The 20,462-nt window shown below is 43.9% G+C and overlaps 1 protein-coding gene across 1 annotated transcript in view; it reads right to left on the reverse strand.

Annotated features, from left to right (window-relative positions):
• The window catches only part of chd7 (chromodomain helicase DNA binding protein 7), a gene marked incomplete at its 3' end in the record, with an annotated part of 108,095 nt that overhangs the window by 20,488 nt on the left and 67,145 nt on the right, over positions 1-20,462 (reverse strand). Inside the window, exons 10-24 of the mRNA XM_080725656.1 lie at positions 19,358-19,441; positions 18,974-19,111; positions 16,697-16,818; positions 16,352-16,595; positions 15,074-15,250; positions 14,182-14,325; positions 13,149-13,247; positions 11,771-11,966; positions 11,036-11,252; positions 10,349-10,544; positions 9,506-9,673; positions 8,599-8,781; positions 7,786-7,896; positions 5,007-5,218; positions 2,113-2,312 (exon numbers count right to left, since the gene is read on the reverse strand). Of these exons, the coding sequence (XP_080581782.1) occupies positions 2,113-2,312; positions 5,007-5,218; positions 7,786-7,896; positions 8,599-8,781; positions 9,506-9,673; positions 10,349-10,544; positions 11,036-11,252; positions 11,771-11,966; positions 13,149-13,247; positions 14,182-14,325; positions 15,074-15,250; positions 16,352-16,595; positions 16,697-16,818; positions 18,974-19,111; positions 19,358-19,441 (2,491 nt within the window). The remainder of the gene's footprint in view (positions 1-2,112; positions 2,313-5,006; positions 5,219-7,785; positions 7,897-8,598; positions 8,782-9,505; positions 9,674-10,348; positions 10,545-11,035; positions 11,253-11,770; positions 11,967-13,148; positions 13,248-14,181; positions 14,326-15,073; positions 15,251-16,351; positions 16,596-16,696; positions 16,819-18,973; positions 19,112-19,357; positions 19,442-20,462) is intronic.

A 20,462-nucleotide genomic window follows, 5' to 3' on the forward strand; every position in this document is an offset into this window, starting at 1 on the left:
GGCATGTTTGGTGGCAAAGAAATGTAAAAAGAAAATATGAAAGAGTTAGATAAAGTTAGATAAAGGTCCCCCCTTCTGTGTTGCCTAGAACTGGAGGATTGATTGTGGGGTCATGTGATCAGTGACATCATGTAGATGTACTCTGCAGAGTACATCTTCTTAAGGTATATTAATGACATAGTTCAAAGTAGGCCTGTCCTCTAAAAATCGACGAATCGGCGCGTCGTTTTAAGCCCCCGGAATCGACGCCAATTGTTTGAGTCGAGCCGTCAAAAATATATAATTTTTTTTATCACACCAGTATACTGTGGTGCGGTATGAGAGCGCTGGACTGTGACTGTCATGTAATTCTTATTGAGTCCATACTTCCTACTACTAGACTTAAAAATAAAATCAGTTCACGTGACTTGAAAGTTGCCTTGATCATATAACAGGGAGCTCTTATTTTGAAGTTAACCGCTTGGAAAGGAAATGCGTCGACGAGTTGTTATTCTACTTGAGAGCTGGCCAAAGCAGCAGAGCCAGCGCGATGCGCTTTCACTTTCACTGCCGTGGGTGTGTGGTGGTTGGACTCAGGCTGAGGAATAGCGACGGGCGAACTGTTTTCTTTTTATTATCTCGCACCAGATCGGCAACATAGCTCTTTTGATACAGCAGCGGTGCTCTGAGAAAATACAACTTGTGGAAATAATACACAACATGCTGTCAAAGAGATGCATTATTCTCTCCTCCGTTGTTCTACTCTGCTCCACAATTCACAATTACGCACGGCAAATAATTACGCACGGCTGGACGCAATCTTATCGTCATTAATGTCCAGTGTCCACCGCTATCATGTCTCAATATGCACGGTAGTTCATGGATCTAATTCACTTTAAAGGCTTAAAACATATTGCTGTTTTATTGTATTACGTTGACGTGGTTTAAAAGCTTAAAGCACCACTTTTTTTTTCTTTTTTTTTTCTTTTTTTTTTACATAAACGATTCGTCGACGCGTCGGATTAACCCCCGCGACTCGAATCGACTTGATAAATCCTGCGTCGAGGACAGCCCTAGTTCAAAGTTGGTGCTATTCCCCTTTAAAGGGTTAATGTCCAAGCCGAGAATCAAACTCTGTTAGAATTCTGTTGTAAATGAAGATTATTAATATTTTAACATTGCCAAAATTCAACTGACTGTTGACTTGTAATTTGTTTCGTAACACCATGGGAAAAGCCAACAGTTCCAAACACTACTGTATAGTATTCTGAACACTGAATCCTCATAATGGGTGTTGATGAAGCACACACACGCGATACATGAACCACGCCATCGAGATCAAAGAGTGCCATAACACCGTCTGTCAATGGGTGTGCTGTAGTGTAGATGACAGAGGAGGGTAGATTTGAACCATGGGTAAATATTTTGAGACACGTTTATCAAGATGTATGATACAAGAGTTTTGTGACAGCTCCTTTCCAACATGATCCATAATATTGTGGAGTGTATGTGTGTGTTTTGGCATCAAGTGGTTCAATCACCCCCATGTTCAGAGCAGAGTGGATGAAGTGTGTGTGTGTGTGTGTGTGTGTGTGTGTGTGTGTGTGTGTAAAGTAACTAAGTAGATTTTCTTAATTACTGTACTTAAGTACAATTTTGAGGTAATTGTACTTTACTTGAGTATTTCCAATTTCCAATACTTTTACTTCTACTCCACTACATCTCGGATCCAAATATTGTACTTTTACTCCACTACGATTATTTGAAAACTTTAGTTACCAGTTACTTTGCAGATATAAATGATTATATTATAAAACATACATTAATCCACTTTATCCCTATTTTATACCTAGGTTATTTGAAAATAGATGATCTACAAGCTCACAACGTGTCGCATGTGAGCTTGTAGATCTGCTATTTTCAAACAGTTTGTACTTTTAGTACATTTTGATGCCAATGCTCTGGACTTTTACTTGTAACATTGCAGTATTGATACTTTTACTCAAGAGGTGTTAGTACCTTTTCCGCGTGCGTGCGTGCGTGTCCGTGTCTGTGTCTGTGTCTGTGTGTGTGTGTGTGTGTGTGTGTGTGTGTGTGTGTGTGTGTGTGTGTGTGTGTGTGTGTGTTATGTACCAGAGTGGTTGGCCAGCATCTTGGTGCTCCCGTCTTCAGTGGGAGCGATCAGGTCCCAGATGAAGCCCTTGATGTTCTCGTCTCCGCGGTAGTGCAGCAGGCAGTAGGCCAGTAGGGCGCGGCAGATGGTTTCCACGTCAGCCTCGCGCAGCGGACGCTTGAAGCGGCCATGAGCCAGGATGTCGCTCCAGCGACCCCACCTACACAAGGTCAAGACAAGGAAACACACAGGTTAGAATCTAAGCCCCTAATACAGAGGTCTTCAACAGGGGGTCCTCAGAGTTACTACAGGGGGGGGCCGCCAAATCTTTGTGTGATAGGATCATGTTTTTTGCATTAATCAATTGAACCCTAGCGTCCCTATTCTTAATTAGCCAAAAAATAGCAGATCTACAAGTTGTCAAACACTGTCAAACAAGTCTAAGCTGTATAAGAAATCAATGAACATCTGCGACAGAATTTTATACGATATGTAGTGGGGGGTCCCTGCTTCGTCTCTCTTTCTCAGCTAAGGGGTCCTCGGCCTGAAAACGTTGAAGACCCCTGCCCTAATACATAGAATGTAATGATATCCCAAGCTTAAAGGTAGATAATATAACGTAACACACTGTTCACGCTGACGCACACAGTCAATTACGAGAAATCCAGCAGCAATCCAAACCAGTAATCCCTGGCAAACTAAATGAGGTCATTTGTTTGTTCTTAATATGAGGGATTAATTCAAAGGGAGACTCGGCTGAGCTTCTATAAAAGTGCCTTGACTGACATCGTGAATAGCAGATTCCTTTATGCATCCACTCTTTTCTTCTTGCATTTCTGGGTGACTGCCTACATTTTTCTCTCTTTTTTTTTACATTTGTATCCCCTACAGCAGGGATCCAGACAGAGCTACAGTGTCAAACAGAGCTAGCTTCTGTAAAATAGGCTGCTGTCTGTGTGTGGCACTTGTCGGACCGTGCAGCGCGACTATGACGACATTTGGTGACCTTGATTGTTCACAAACGCGCACGCAACCCCACATCATGCTGATGTGCAGACCAGACACTGCCCACACAACTACCTACACACAGACACACACACACACACAGACCACAAGTGTGAGTCTACCAGGCTCTTGTTAAATGTTTCACTTTCCTGGTGACTTAACCACCGCTGGCACCTCCGCTAGAAGAACCCTGGCATCACACTGCATGTGTGTGTGTTTTAATGGGTCATAGCCTCCATCCCTAGGGTGCACATGGCCCTCCAGGCTGATATGGGGTCAGTTTCCATCACATCAGCCTCGCTTTAGCTAAAACTGTTAACCCCCCCCAACCAGCCCAAAACAACACCGATACCAGCACAGGATTCACTCTGTCTAATGTAAGCCTATTCCGTCCAGATAATGAAAGTGAAACGGTGACATGACTGGGAAATATAGAGGGATGGGAGACAGGGGTAGAGAGAGAGAGACAGGGGAATAAGGGTGGAACATGCCAGACAGTGTGCATGAGTGTCCTACAGCCTCAGGGCTCTAGACTAGACTGTAACAATAACAGGCCTGACATCTCACTAGCACTGCTGCGCACGCACGCACGCACACACACACACGCACACGCACACACACACACACACACACAGCGTGTAGACGAATGTCTACTATACGTGTGAATGGTTTTGAAAGAATAATCCTATATTCAAACGAACCGTTGTCAAATAAATGTTGATGGACCTCAATTGTGACCCGGCGGTGATCCTGACGAGGCATTTCTCAGAATGTAATGCAACGGGTACGTTTGCAATGAAATGTCAAAATGTCAAATTTAAAGCCCCGACTGTGTGGGTGCAGATACTACGGTACGTGGGAATGCAAGCCTGTGATGCAGACAGTGCATCAAGGCACGTTCAATACCTGTGCATGCATGTGTGGTACAGTATGTTCGTGATACAGTGCATTCATCTATTGTTTAGTGATTGTGTATTATGTGTACCATGTAATGACCCGTGCTCTTAAAATGTGTTTCAGCAAGTACAAGGTCACTTAATTGTCTAAGTGTGCACATGAATAAGCATTGCTCTGGGTTTGTAATAGGTCACTCTGTGGTGTGTGTGTGTGTGTGTGTGTGTGTGTGTGTGTGTGTGTGTGTGTGTGTGTGTGGGCAGCAGTATTGATCAGCAGCTGTGTGCGAGTGTGGTGGTGATAGGCACAGATTGCTGTGTGTACTAAATCATTTGTTGTGTGGGGATGCATGCATTAACGCTCCGGCAGACGCAGCGCTATAAATAATCTGGCCAGTGCGAGCGGTTATTAATGCTCGGTCCAAAACAACACGTTTCCAAGCCAACATCATTTCCAAGACGGCACTACCCGTTCAACACCTTATCTGGGTGGGCCGATACGGTCTCACATCGTTCTGGTCTCACAGTTTCCCCATTTCTTTTTTTCTCCCCCTTTCTTATTTTTTTTTTTACTACCGTTTCATGTCAGACAAGCGGATGTTTACACAAGCCGTTGCTAAATCTGTACCATATTCAGGTTGGTGCAGATTTATTTTTGTCCATGATATTCAAATAAAGTCGAGCTCAACTAAAACTTAAATGTGAAATATAACAATCCCACTTGGACGCCACCTTGGTCCCTCTTCTGGGGGGCGTTTGGCGAAAATAGCACATCTTGTGAGCTTGTAGATCGGCTATTTTCAGTGAAGATATTTAGTGCAATTGGTGGGCCTAGAATAGAGGCCTTTGGGAAACTGGACAACTAAGTATATTATGTTTTAAGCTGTTAGATTCTATTCTACACCTTGGAACCCCACCAGAAATACATTTTACAAAACTGCTCTAAGTTAACCCCCCTCCCCCACACACACACACACAAACACCGACACCCCATTACTTCCCCTCTCTCTTCTTACCCAAAGACCAGCAGGTTTTTCTCCACCCTGAAGCATTCCGATCTGGGGTACCCCTGGGCTCTGTCCTGAGGTCTGCGTGCTTTGGAGGTGGGTTTGGCCATCTCCTCCCCGTCGCTCTCCAGCTCTGAGAACTCCATCATCTCGTCCTCCTTGACGCTGCTGAAATGGCGCGTCTGTTTCCTCACTCTGGGAGTGTCGATCACCAGCGTGTTCTGCAACGTGCATGGGACAATGACCAGGGTTAGGGTTGGGTGCAGGGGACAATCAACAGGGGGCAGAGTGAGTTGGACCATGGGGAAAATGGAAAAGGTAGAATATTCCTCACAAACACATCTACCAACCCTGTGAGACATCATCTACAATCAGTGGTTTTCAAACTTTTTGTGCTCTAGGCGGACCAATGGGCAAGTCAAAATCGAAAGGCTCATAGGGAAAATAGCCGATCTACAACGCACACGCTGTGAGCTCGTAGATCTGCTTAGATCTTCTCCATTTCCATTAATTTTGTTATAGAACAATTATATACATTAATTCATTTAAGGTTTATTTACCTATAATGACAAAATGGGAACGCCAGGTTGACAGTGGTTAAAACAGATGATTGAGCCCAAGTACCAATATTGTCAAATACAAAATAAATCATATTCATGTGTATAGTTTATATTGTAATTAGCGAATAAGTAGTAGTAGCACGTGTGACAATAATAATGTGAGGTCGTCACAAGTCACATCTGGCACACCGTTCGAGAGCCACTGATCTGCCCTGACATCGTTAACGTTTTATTTTGCGGTTACAGCCAGCGGTATTTTCAGGATGCTTTCGCTCCAAAGAGAGCAATTTGGTCCTAACTCGATTTTGTCCTCCCTATCCCTGATTTAGGCATTAACCCATTCAGAACGGGTACACAATTTGTGTTTCATTATTTTATGCTTTAACTATTGAAAAATAGCAGATATACAAGCTCTCAGCGCGGCACTCGGTGCCGCGCTGAGAGCTTGCGAGCTTGTAGATCTGCTATTTTTGAAAAATCTTGAAAATTTGAATTTTGACCCGATTCTATAAGTGTCTTTTGAATCCTTCTAAGATTTTTTGAAAAACCTATGTTTCTGTCAGCAATCTGGCTAGCCATCGTCAAAGAAAAGGTCCTTTTCACTTAAATGGAGCTCAGTTAGTCTGTTCTTGAGAGACTACTATCAGTGGTTCTCAAACCTTTTCATGTGAAGGACCCCCAAAATTTAGCCACGGACCCCCATTTAAAAATATCTAGTTCCAGGGACCACCCAGAAGCAAAATTTGAGTTACAAACGTTCACTTTGAAAACCCATATATTCAAAGATTTGCACACATTTTCACGACTTTTTCAAAAATAGCAGATCTACAAGCTCACAGCGCGGCACTGTGAGCTTGTATATCTGCTATTTTTCACTGGTTAAAGCATTCAATAATTCTAGGCCTAAATGGGTTAAGACCCATTATAAAGTTACCCGTCTCTGAAGGCTCAGGGAAAACGTTTGGAGAAAGTCGTCTAGCGCGGACGACAAGGCATCTTTGTTGGTTAAATGGGTTTGATTGTACAATTAGCCTTGTGTGTTTTGTCATGCCTCGTGCGGCTGAGATAATTTACGCTGTCGCGTTAGCCGAGCAGCTGCCCAGACAGAAAATGCCACAATACAATTAATTATATTGTTGAGTGCGTTCTCTTTAAAAATCAATTAATTAATTTTGCTCCTTCACTACAGTTAATGTCACACGCAGCCAGTTAGTGGAACAATTATTACAGCACACTAAAGTAATTTACAAATTAAAATATTGTGACAATTCGTTGGAGGAGCCGTGAATATACAACAGCGTATGTGTGTGTGTACACACAGAGCTGTGTTAAGATTCAAAGCTCTAACTGAGGCTCTCCTACAGTGAGTGGGCATGAGGAGGAGGAGAGAGAAGGCTTGAGAGAAAATGCAAACGAGAAAGAAAACAAAGATGAAGACAGAAAGCCAATGACTGAGGGGGGGGGGGGGGGGGGGGAGAGAGACAAATGATAAGCATGCATCTGAGCAAGTCACTGGTGGTGCTGGTGAGTCCCACTGCGTGTACGATTGTGCATTACTGCCGGGCTGTACACGCGGGTTATGCGTGCGTGCGCGCGCTAACCAAAGTGATATCTTTGTACCCCCCAGGCATCTGTGCTCTGTTAAGTGGAGTTAAGCTGCTTACCGACGCGTGCGCACGCACGCACGCACGCACACACACACACACACACACACACACACACACACAGACAGACACACATGCGCACGCACACGCTCTCTCGCTCTCAAATGTAAGCAGGGCAACATGGGTAATTAAGGAAGTGCAGAGATTCCCAACTGTCATTGTTAAGCTGTGTCTCTCTCCCTCTATCATGTCCCAGCCTCAGGCCATAGCTTTAACTAATTACCTATTAGTCTGTCCATGAGGGGGACACTATACCAAGGTGTGTGTGTGCACGCGCGTGTGTGTGTTAAGTGGGGCATGTGTGGGTATGAATTTGTCACCGACATGAGTGAGGACCAGTGTGTCCGTGCGCACAGTGTGCACGTTTGTGTCCGTCGTCATGTGTTTACGCACGACACTGTACCAGTCCATTTACAGCATCTAAGTACTGCTCAGCCGTTTTTGCCACTAGCCGGTATGCTTATACAGAATGACTGCCGTGTGTAGGGTTAGGGGGTTGTGTGTGTGTGTGTGTGCGTGTGTGTCCGTGCGTGCGTATGTGTGTGTGCACATGCGCTGTCTTACCCGTCCGTTGATGGCATCCAAGTCCAATTCAGCCTTCTTGGCCCATTTCTGCCAAAAGTCTGGATCTTCCAGAGAAATATCAGTTCTGTTCCCTGCTGCCACAAAACTGGCCTGGAGAGAGAGAGAGAGCGCAAGAGAGATTATTAACAGTTCATTGCGTATTTTACCCCATGATGTGATAATAACGTGAATTACATTTGACCACCTGAACCGCAGCATCCCTATTCTGGGGTGAGTGAAGAAAAAAAAAAAGAGCGCACCAACAAGTACAGTTTCAACTCCGGTCCGTTCCACTAAGAATAATGCGTTTAAGTCAAGGGTCTTCAACAGGGTGTCCGGGACCCCTAGGGGGTCCTCAGAGTTACTACAGGGGGTCCTCCAAATCTTGGTGTGATAGAAACTTTTCTCCTTTTTTTTATTAACCACTTGAACCTTAGCGTCCATAATATATTCAGAGAACTTTAGCCAAAAGTAGCCGATCTACAAGCTCACAACGCCTCGCGCTGCGAGGTGTTGTGAGCTTGTAGATCGGCTATTTTCGACAAAGATGTTTGGTGTGGAGGGGAAAAAGAGCAGACCAAGTACAGAGTGAAAGGTCAAGTTTATTAGGTATTGACAGTTCAAGTGGTTAAATATCCGAAAACACAAATTGACATGAATCCAACATACACTGATGATCGTGCTGTCAAACAATGAAACTATATGGAATCTATGAAAAGGCTGTGGGGGTCCCTGCTTCATCTCTCTCTCAACTAAGGGGTCCTTGGCCTGAAAACGTTGAAGACCCCTGGTTTAAGTGGTCCATTGGTTTACCTTAGCGAAGGTGGAGCCTTTCCCTTCAGACTCGATGGTGATGGTCTGGGTTCGTCTCTGGAGGATCTGGTCGATGTCTTCCTCGCAGAACTTCGAGCCCTCGTCCTCCTCGTCCATCAGAGCGCCGTACGCTCCCTTTCTCAGCAGGTCCTCAATCTCCTTCTTAGACAGTTGCTGGACCGTCTAGGAATGACAGCAAAGTTGATATCAAGGTCGTTATTATGGTGGACATTGTTTCAGCAAGCGACTGTTAACATGGTGGATGTCAGCATGCTCATCTCCAAATTTGGGCATTGTTTCTTTTCTTTTCAAATCTTTTTATTAATTTTTCACATAGCAATAACCCAGAGGCGGGTAGACAATCTCAAATCAGTGGATACATCAGTAGAAATCAATGTACATTCAAATTTGGGCATTGTTTCAGCATGCGGCTGTTACCATGTTGTAAACACTGTTTAGTATCAGTGATGACAGCATGCAGACAGACTGTCAGATGGCGGACGGACAGACATTCGGTAAATTAATAGTAAAAGGGATTGTATGTATGATGTCCATCATAGGACTTTCACATAACGAATAACTGAGTAAGCATGTTTGGGGTCTCACAGCATATCTCCAAATACAGTACATGGATCTCCATAAATATGGTTACCAGGGGTCTTCAAATATGGGTAACTAGGGCCGATATACATCAATGGTCAGATGGCCAAGACATGGCGTGACCTCGCCCTTTAGGGCTATGTCGCTTGTCGCCCTTAGGCGTCTTACTGGTAGTTACATATTCAAGTTAATGATCATATCTTGTCATTAACTCACTCATATCACATACTAAATTTTAGGGGGGAAAAATGCTGCACTGGGTTAAGACATTCCGCTGTTCAATCTTAGATCCAGTCTGGTCTCCTACCCCGTTGTTGGCGTTCTCCCGGCCGCTCATGCTCTGAAGGACGGCCTTGTCCAGGCCCAGCTTCAGGCTGGCCTTGTCGAACATCTCCCTCTCATAGCTGTTCCTGGTGATCAGCCGGTAGATCTTCACTGCCTTGGACTGGCCGATACGGTGGCACCTGGCCTGGGCCTAAATGGAAAGAGATAAAGAGAGGGGGCTGGGGGTGTCAGTACTCAGTAGACCTGAGAAATGTCTTGCAGTGTTGCTGAATTCAACACATAAACTCCCTACTGATGTCACCTCACAGACCTACTCCATTAGCAGCGCATGCAACAAAGGTAAGGTCCCTGAGGTAAGTGAGCACGAGTGCAGCAAGAGAGAATATAAATTAGCTTGGCCTGCTTGGATTCAGTACACCAGGAAGATTATAACGGCAAGGCACATATAGGAAACAAATCCGGATATACAATACAGCAAAACATGTTTTTAACTACGCTTTATTGGAACAAACACTAATTATTATCTAAACACTTTTAGTGAATTGTTTATGCACTGTAATGGATGTCAAATTTAAAACAGATATTTCAGATATGGCGAGTTGACATAAATCGGATATGCAGAAATAGCCACTAGACCACCATACTCAAATATAATCCTTTCCGGCAGATTATGAAAATGTGTCTGTTAAATACCACACAGCAACCAGGGTTGGGATTTCCACATCTCACTTTAACACTAATCTCTAAATGGAACTAAAGGGCTTAGAATTGACATTTCTAAAGACTTCTTCAGGACAGGCAGACATCCTGTGCTTCACCTTCCCCCCTCTGCCATCTACGTAACCCCAGCTCTGCCCCAGCTCACCTGGAGGTCATTCTGAGGGTTCCAGTCAGAGTCAAAGATGATGCAGGTGTCTGCGGCCGTCAGGTTGATGCCCAGCCCTCCGGCTCTGGTGCACAGCAGGAACACGAAGCGGTCCGAGTCCGGCCGGGAGAAGCGGTCGATGGCCGCTTGACGGAGGTTGCCGCGAACTCTGCCGTCGATCCGCTCGTATGGGTAGCTGGAGAGAGAGAGCAGGAGGAAGAGGAGACAAAGGAGGATTAGTCACGTATATGTTACATAGAGATACTCAGTGACGTTATCAGTGATGACCTAAAATGCTGTACAAGGAAAAACTAAATTTTTCAGGTTTTCAGAAATCAGTGCTATTGAACATCCTTTATGTGTTGGTTATAAAAGATATTGAACCAATGAAAAGTAGTAAAAAGAAGGAAAAAAACTGCACTTGAGCTGGATGTTTTTTTTTTTTTTTTCATTTCTTTTTTTTCCTTCTTTTTTCCTTTTCTGAAAAATGAACGTTTTGGAATTGGCTGGTTTTGGCCCAACAGCAGAGATATGCATGTGTGTGCCCACATACGCACATAACATCCACAAAGACCTATAACATGGAATAAATAAGAAACGTCGATGTGATTCAAAGTGAAGAAGAAACGAGTCTTATCTAAAAGATTTAAAATCCTTGCATCCATCAACCCCTCCCCACCGGCTCACCGTCTCTGGATGAGGTAGTCTTCCAGGATGTCCAGACAGCGGACCATCTGACTGAACACCAGGACCCGGTGGCCCCCGGCCTTCAGTTTGGGCAGCAGTTTGTCGATCAGCACCAGTTTGCCGGCGGCCTGGACCATGGCCTGGAGGTGAAAGTCTGGCATCTCCAATGGGCCCCCGTGGCTGTCGCGGAACTCCTCCACAATCTTCTCCTCCGCTCCTGGGGATGGGGGGATGGGTGGTGGACAGTTAAGGGAGAGGGGCAGGAGTAAGGAGTGTGTGTGCGTGCGTGCGTGCGTACGTACGTACCATTGATGAGGTAGAAGTGTATGTAGGCCGGTCACAATTGTTACATAATCGTCTAAACTCAATTATTTGACATAATCACAAATATTTTGTCTATTCGTGTTCCATGTGTTTCCATGTTGAAAAATTATCATATTTTCAAAAATAATGGAAATAGCAGATCTACAAGCTCACGACGTGTTGTGAGCTTGTAGATCAGCTATTTCCACTATCAATGGTCTTTTTTACGTATAAAGTTGGCAAATAGGTCAGTACTTTCTTTGTATATTTAGGTTATGTGTCATATCTGCCATTTGTAACTTCAAAGCCAAACAGAAACTTAATTGTCAACGACAAAAACAATTAAATCGTTTATCACAATTATTTGAGTGACGATTAATCGTCATGTAAAATGTCATAACCGTGACAACCCTAGTTTGTGTGCTCGCTTACCTTTGATGAGGTAGGGGTGGTTGCAGCACTTCCTCAGCTCCATCATGGTGTTGAGGAGGTTGGGAACGTTAGCGCCTCCTCCTCCTCCTCCCGCTCCTCCGGCAGCGTTTCCCGCTGTGCCTCCTTTGGCGAGGAAGGTGAAGTTCTTCTCCAGGATGGCGCGGTAGTACTTCTTCTGGATGTTGGTCAACTCCACCTGGATAAAACAAGGTCACCGTCACTGTCTGCAAATATGACCACCAGAGGGCTCTGAGGAGGCTCAACTACGCACATCTCTACATTGTTTTGTTTCTCTTATATAGATATCCGGGCCATGGGACTGCAACAAAAGAGCCCATAGCCTGCAAAGGCCGAGTACAGATCCTAAAATGGGAAATGTGAAGAATTAAAGCTATACTTTGTAAGTTGCTCAACTAGTGGTCAGTAGCGGTATAGCAAACCGCGGTCGCGTCTGCTTTTTTCGACCGTTTTTCGCCGCAGAACGGGCCTCAGACCACCGCGTCCGCCTGCACCTCGCCGAGACGAATCTTTAGAGGGGTCTCGCATCCCTCTCCGACCACGCATTCTCCTACACCAGACCAGAGTAATGCTGTTATACTGTTGTTATGTTGAGGCAAGCTACTTCCTGAGAAGACAGCAAGACGCGCTGTGATTCGCCGGCAGTGTATGATCCGCGCTGTGATTGGCCGGTAGTGTATGATGACGTAATTTTGCTGCGAAATCCGGTCCCCGGCCAGGATCATAGAAAACATATTTACAGAAGGCTTTATGGGCTGAAATTCACGGATTGGGTCTTCTAAAACTTTAGTGATTTAATAGTTAGATCAAATTTAAGATTTGTTTAATTGAAAAGGTTGCATAGTATAATTTTAAGCTTCCACACAGCCTGCATAGGTGAATAGTCAATGCCCATGTGCAATTTCAGAATGTTTTTCATCAAAATGGATGCTGACAGGCAGTTTTCTTCATTTTATAGTAGTATATATTATTACACAGACAGTTGAACAACAAAAAGTAAGAGAGAAAGGGGACAATATATGAATGGAGAGATTGAGAAAGAGAGAGACGGACGGACGGACGGACGGACGGACGGACGGACGAGAGAGAGAGCGAGAAAGAGATGAGAGCCAAACATTATGTTTATACAAACTGGAACCAATCGCGTTGCTGGCACGCAGAATGGACATTGAAGTAACAACGCAGGTGGTTGGTGTAAAATGACTGTCACGTATGAAAGGGAAAGTTCAGATTTTTACATTTGGGCTTTGACATGTGCACACCCCAACGGGACCCACATGTTATAAATGTACTATCCCTTTTAACATGTGCTGCAATCTTGAACCCAACTGCAGTGTAGAGGAGGAGACGTCAGTCATACCTCTATGATGGTCTCCTCTTTAGGAGCCAGGTTCTTCTCCACGTCCTCCTTCAGTCTCCTCAACATCATGGGCTTCAGAATGGCTTGCAGTTTCTGGACCTATTAAAACAAACACACACAAAGTAATGATACCACTCTACCTGGTTCTGTGTGCTAATATTTGCAGCATCAATGGGCTTTTGACAAAAGCAGAGAAGAGGCATACGACTGATTTGAACCCACACGACTGAGCAGAGGGCTGTAAAAAATTTAAAAGACCCTAAAGGCAACATTCTGTGCTCAAACCGCCGACTCCGTGGGAACCAACCCAATAGAGAAGCCTTGTAGATGAAATGTACTAACATAGCAGGGATTTCAACAAAAAATGGTATTAGCATGTCGTGCTAAGAGACAGGAACGAGGGCAGAGGGAAATACATGAAACGCAGGTCTCCAGCAGGAAATCAAAGTTGGGTGTTGAGATTATGTGGTTGCCTTGGTTCATGCTTCCCTGCGTGACATTGTGGAGCATAAAATGAAATTAGGTGACCAGGTGTGCGGTGTTATGTCAACGTGCCTCATGGATGATTGGCACATCAAAGTGGCTGACTGGCTGAAAGAAGCTACTTGCACTATTTACATCAATACTGCAGTCAAATGATTATGTTAAGCAGAAAGAGTGGAGAAAAATTCCAAACTACTAGAGCCTTCTGTTATTCTATAACTATTTGAGCTTCTAACGGGGGCATTGTGTGTGAAACAAAAGGTAGAAATGTGGTGCTCTACATTTCTTCACTTTCTTTTCAGAGCCATCAGTCATAAAACGGAAAACTTCATTTTGTCTGCATTTCGTTTAGATTCTGTCCATTTTCAGCACAGCAAGACACCTGGGTTATGGAGGTTGTTGTCGCCTGGATGTCAGGCAGGTTCGGGAAGTATTTTGGGTTGTGCACCGTGTGGCGGCGCAACATGGATGTGACGGCACGTCTCAACCATAAACCAGGCTAAACTCCAGTGCCAAACGTTTCCCCGGTGAGGAGGACTGTCTGCTTTACCTGTTCTTCAGTCTTGAGGTCTCCGAACTCGGTCATGAAGGTCGTCTCGGAGGGGAACCTCTCGGGCTCCAGGAAGTTGAGCAGGCTGAACAGCTCCTCCACCGTGTTTTGAAGAGGAGTCCCTGTTAGCAGCACCTTGTGCTCCTGAGAGGAGGAAAGAGATGTTAGGGTCTGGATACTGGAGAGGAGTAGCTGTCAAGATGGATTTATCCTCCTCAGGAGAGGAGAGAGAGAGAGAGAGCGCCATGACGGAAGAGAGAGAGATGATAATATATACACAGCATTGCGAGCCAAAAGGGCTGCTTTGTTCTGCTGAGGTTTATAGGCTCATAAAACATTGTGACAACTCCTACATGACCAATCAGATAAAGAGATAAGTCACACAGATACGACACACCCTGCGTGTGACATGGTTATTGATACATTATAAATGGTCAATAACTCATATTGACTCAGCGGATCATCACTGGTTTGAAGTTTCCAACTACTCTATTGCTTAGAAATACAACAAAACTATTGCCATTGCATAGAAATACAATAACACCAGAATAGACCAGCATGACCAGCTTAGATAGTTTGGTAAAGAAAAAAAGGTATTTTAAAGGTATTTGTCAACATTCAACATGTCAACATCCTGTACTTTAAACTTCCTTATTTATGCAATTTTACAACAAACTGGCAAAAGTGTTTTTTTTTTTTTTACATGCTTTAAAGTCTAGATCTAGATTGAAGTAACAGAGCGATAGAGATGATTTTTGAAGAAGCTCTGTTTTGATATCTCTGTGCAGAATAGATTCCTTATTGTTAGGATCAAACAACATGGAAACAATTCTCAGATCAAATCTCATATTTCTCCCAGTGCTGCTTGTATTAAGAGCCCGCTACTACTCACCATGTCCATCATTTTGAGTCCCTCCAGCAGTTTACAGTTTCTGTTCTTTAGGCGGTGAGCCTCGTCTATGACCACACAGCGCCACCGGACGTTACGCAGCTCAGGACAGTCTGTCAGGATCATCTCAAAGGTGGTTATCAACCCATGGAAACGATAAGCTCCCTTTATTATCTTACCCTGTAAAAAGACACGAGAGAGAGCGACACACACTGTCATTAATGTTTCCATTTGATTCTGCTTTCTAAGTGTACGCCAACGAAAATTGAATTAGTTGAGGGAAACATCATGATTAAAACATTATGCTACGCTTGTCATACCTCAAGTGATCGTGAGAAAAACATATCTATGACAAGAGAGTTAATGGTGACCGAGTTACAGGCCCACATGATGCACTGTCAAACATTGCAGTCACAAAAGATGTGTTCAGTGATAGCAGGTCACGGTCTGTGCGCCTCAAAATGTTCTCCACTCAAGGTCCTGCTGCCCCGTAGGCAGTGTTTCACCAGGTTAGTGGGCCACGTTTTTCTGTTGTGTCATGTATTAGAACAGGATAGCTGAACTATTGAACTGGGCTAATCAGATTTCAACTTGGCCAACATTTCTCTTCAGCCATCTTACATGGGCAAAAGAAGATTACGAAATGTCCACCAGGAAGTGTCCTTTCTAACTACGCTAGCTGTGTTTGTGGTCTTTTCTACTGACACGGGATAAGCAGCAGGACAGAACATCCCTCTACGCTACAGTGACCTTGAGGATTACCTCAGACTGGATTAGGAGCAGGCAGCTAGGGTGGGACGCTGCCATTACGGTTTATTATCTAACAGCCAAGGCATACAGTGAGTAGTTCACTGCTGTAAGATGTTAGCTGTGCACTGCGATAGGAGCTTAAAGAGTATATGGATTACAGCAATCAAAGTGTGACAAGCCCACACAGCAGAGAGACCTCTTTTGAAACAAATGCCTGTCTGTCTTGTCAAGCCAGTATGAGAGGTTCCTCTTAGGTGTAGGCCAGCTGTCCATAAAATAATTATACTAGCAAATAGCTTAGCATTGCAGATAGATCAGTGGCCATTTGTTTTCTGAATGAGAATGCGGCGCTTCTGTGTTGCCATAATGTCTGGCATGTTTAGCCCTTAAAACATGCGCCAAAAAAGAAATACGGGGAAAAGTATTGGCCAATAGCCAAATGGTCTATGTTTATTGACAAAGACAATGCCATATATTATGGTCCTTTAAACTATCCATCCCAGCAGTGCATTCTATTTTGTCTGGACTTACCTGTGCATCTCGGTAGTACATCTCATAGGCCTGGATGGTCTTGCGGCTGGCCTGGCTGCCGTGGTAGACAACCACGTTGAGGTCCGTCCAGGTCCTGAACTCCCGCTCCCAGTTGGGGATGGTGGACAAGGGGGCAATGACCAGGAAGGGCCCCTCGATGCCCTTCATGAAGATCTCGTTGAGGAATGTTATGGACTGGATTGTTTTACCAAGACCCATCTCATCTGCCAAGATACAGTTACGTCTACAGGAGACAGAAGGAGACAGAGAAGTGAGGCAGGGATGGTACATCTGGTATAATTCATGTGTGTACAAATCTTAAACGTAACCGTGTTGAAGACTTACGTGTTGTACCAATTGAAGGTAAGCCAGTTGAGGCCTTCTAGTTGGTACTCCCTGAGTTCGTTGCTGTTCTTGTATTCTCTGGTGCTGTCTATCTTCTCCCAGTCTGTTGCTGGGGGCCGCTCCTGAACACATACAGTACACACTTTAGTTGGTGAACTACAAATCATTTTTTTAGAAAATGTACATCTCGTGCACAAATCCCAGGCTCGCTTTCTCGGAAAGAAAGCCTGGAGAAGCCAAAAATAAACAAAATGAGGCTGAGCCATTGAGAGTCAGAGGCATTCCATAGGCTTACACATTGACTTCTCCACGAAACAAACACGGAGGCTGCAGCAAGTAAAGTGCCAACAAAAGCTTTCCAAGTGTGTCATGCAAGATGGATGGATGTCTTTACATTGTGCCGTTTTGAGCAGTGCACATACATCAATGTTTTCATAAATGTATTTTCCATGTTTGATGATCAATAAACAGCAAGTTGTTTCAGTCTCATTTTAGTTCCAACCCCGTCAGAAAAACACAGACTGACTCTGGTTCCAACGCTCTACAGTACGTCACCTCTCAATCACAGTTTAGTCATGCCCGAGCGACTGAGCTGCTCACTCGTTCTATCCAGTGTGAGTTTCCCCAGACCTCAATTCAGATGCCATTACACACCAACATTTCACTGTCCATAATTGTATGAGCGTGTGACAAATAAATCTTCTTGAATCTTGAACAAACGAGGCACACATCATGACGCATGTCAAGCCAGTGCACAGAAGACTTGGTGTGAGTCACGCAGCCATGATACATCAGACTGCTCCGCCTCAAAATGTCAAGTACACACGCAAATACGTTGATTATAATGTCACAAAGTCCTGACAAACAACGTATCACTGCCTGTGCATTAGTGGAAGGTATCCAAGGGACAAAACCAAATCTGATAACATTAACGACTACAGGGGACAAATAGAGGTTGAAACAATACTGTTGCTAAAAGCGGATATAAGCATCACTGGTGTTTATATTTCTAACATGGTCCTCAAACAGAGGGATATAGAGAGCGAGAGAGCGAATACAGCCAGTCATCTGCTTCTGTTCAGCATTAAACACACTGTTAGTGGTTTGGCCCGGCCACAGGAGCCGTGTGAGTGTGTATGTGCATTTGTGCGTGTGTGCGACCGCAGGAACGTGGCCCGCGGAGAGCAGTTAAGGGAGCTGTAAATCTGGAGAAAGGGGCAGTCGGTAGGCCAGTGTGCACACACGCGCGTGCGAGCATTTGAGTTCTTTTCAAAGTGTTTGAAAAGAGATTAGGGAGACAGATAGCATACCGCACACATGCAGAGGGAAAGAGAGAGACCCAAGAGTAGGAAAAATATGCCCTGTACATTAGGCTGGCCCAAATACGATTTCTTGGGCTTCAAAGCTTCGACATCAATTGTTGAATTACAGACGGCTTTATTGTATACCCTTTTATGATCACAAACTGCTGTTTTGAATAACGGATCATTGTTAGAACACTCCGTTTCATGTCCACTCTTGTTGCCAGCAGAAAGAAGTATGGTAAATTTAAGCAGTTTTAAAGATTATCTTTTGGGGCTTTTATGCCTTTGATAGGACGGTAGACTGACAGGAGATGGGGGGAGAGATGGGGAGCGACACGTGGCAAAGGTCACTCGGATCGGGAAGGCATCCATGCCTATATGGCAATGCCTAAGTGGTATTCGTCTGATCGTTAAATAATACTTTGACTTGCGGTGAGACTGGAGCATCTAAGCACACGCCAGCAACACTTTCAGTGTGTTCTGTAGTTAGCGTTCATTATTGCTAGATATGGTTTTGAATCAGCCAGGCAAAAGTGCTGTCATTTATGTTCAATAAAAAAAATACATATCTTCTCCACCAGAGTATGTGCATGCGTGTGCATGGGTGACATTTCCTCTGAGCATACAGAAAACGTCATTTAATTGGATACAAAATATAGCCTGATAAAAAAAACGAAAAAGGAATCAACAACAAGCATTCAAATAACGATTTCAGATTTTGCCATTGCAGCAATTGAAGTTCATAAGCATTGTGGTCAGCCCTTATCAGTTCACAATGCTTTTGTCAAACTAGTGTGTTCAATCATTTTTCAATCATTTGCACTGCTTTCTTTTTTCTTCCATTTTCTTTTTCCTTTATAATGAAGACCTAACTGTCAAAACACTTTAATAAAAGGGTACGTTTTTGGAGCTTAAAAACGGATACAGGCATAAGATGTGCACACAATCTTCTCTGTGACTCATTTGCACTCACCACTCTCTTAGTGTTGGCTGTGCGTGCTACAATGCGATCATACTCGTCTATCTTGGACTGGTCAATGTCGGCCTTCAGCTCCCAGGTGGCATCTTCGTACGGTAGACTGCACCACTTGACAAGGTACAATGTCACAGTCTACACACACACACACACACACACACACACACACACACACACACACACACACACACACACACACACACACACACACACACACACACACACACACACACACACACACACACACACACACACACACACACACACACACACACACACGTGTAAGGCAGCAGACAGTACATTTGCTGTGCATTCAGGAAATTGTCTTCATTAAAGATCTGGGACAAAGAGACAAAGAAAGGGTAAGAAAAGAGACGGTACCTCTCCGTTCTCGTCTGGGCTCTCTGAAATGTCCAAGACTCGGTCCACCTCAACGTAGTCAGGGTTAAAAGGCTCATCGTCCATCTGGTGGAGAGAACAGTGACACAGCTCAAGTTGAATACACACAGAGGCCTTCATTAAACAAGTCAACAAAGTGCTATCCAAGTATGTTCTTTTATATACTGCAACTCCTGTTTTAAAAGGGGAACAGAGAGACTGAGAAAGGAGAATTATTGTCCCTTCACATCATCACATGATACAATGCAAAGCACTTATTTGTTGTTCATTGTCGTTTCAAATCTCATCAGGGGCTGCAACTATTGATTATTAGTAAATTCTTCTGCCATTTTGAGTGTACAGTTTTGCCTGGAGGAGGGACTGATTCTTTAACAATATGGATTGACCATTGAACATGTCTCAGTCATCATTTTATTGGTTGAAATGGACACTTTGTTTGCCCCGACCCCACGGCCCCACCCCTTTGCAGCTCTAGGTCTGGCCAGCAGTGCTGCTCATCTATTGACTTGAATGGAATATCCAAGAAAAGAATCAATCATTTTAGAAGCCGGAGCTTCAAAATCTCCACTAAATGTGATCAACAAGGCCTGCAGCAGTCTACACACTGGAAAAAAAGTATCATCTAGTATTTAAAAAGATATTTAAGGACGACTTCCACCCATTTTCAACATATATATACAATATTGGTCCTCACAAAGGTTTATTATATTTCATATGGTAACATTTTTGTCTATTTGGTCTGTCTACTCAGAGGAGGGCTGTGGACACTTCAGAAATCCGCCTACCAGTGACTTCATCGTTAGGTGGGTTTGGTTATTTCAAACGAGATTAAAAAAATGTCAAATTATTATTATTAATGCAATAACAAAGGCATCAATTATAGCATGCAAACTTTCCAGGAATAGAGAGCCTGCAGTTTCGATGCCATAGATTATGTCACTGGTAGAGATATAGAGTTACAAAAATGGTACCGTATAATATTAGAAAATTATACCATTAGGACGAATTATATGAAGATAGTTGGGTGAAGTCGTCCTTTAAATAAATACATTTATTTTATATATATATTGTTTTATAATGGTTAACT

This window comes from Nannobrachium achirus (assembly GCF_963921795.1).
Source record: "Nannobrachium achirus genome assembly, chromosome: 5".
Lineage (NCBI taxonomy): Eukaryota > Metazoa > Chordata > Actinopteri > Myctophiformes > Myctophidae > Nannobrachium > Nannobrachium achirus.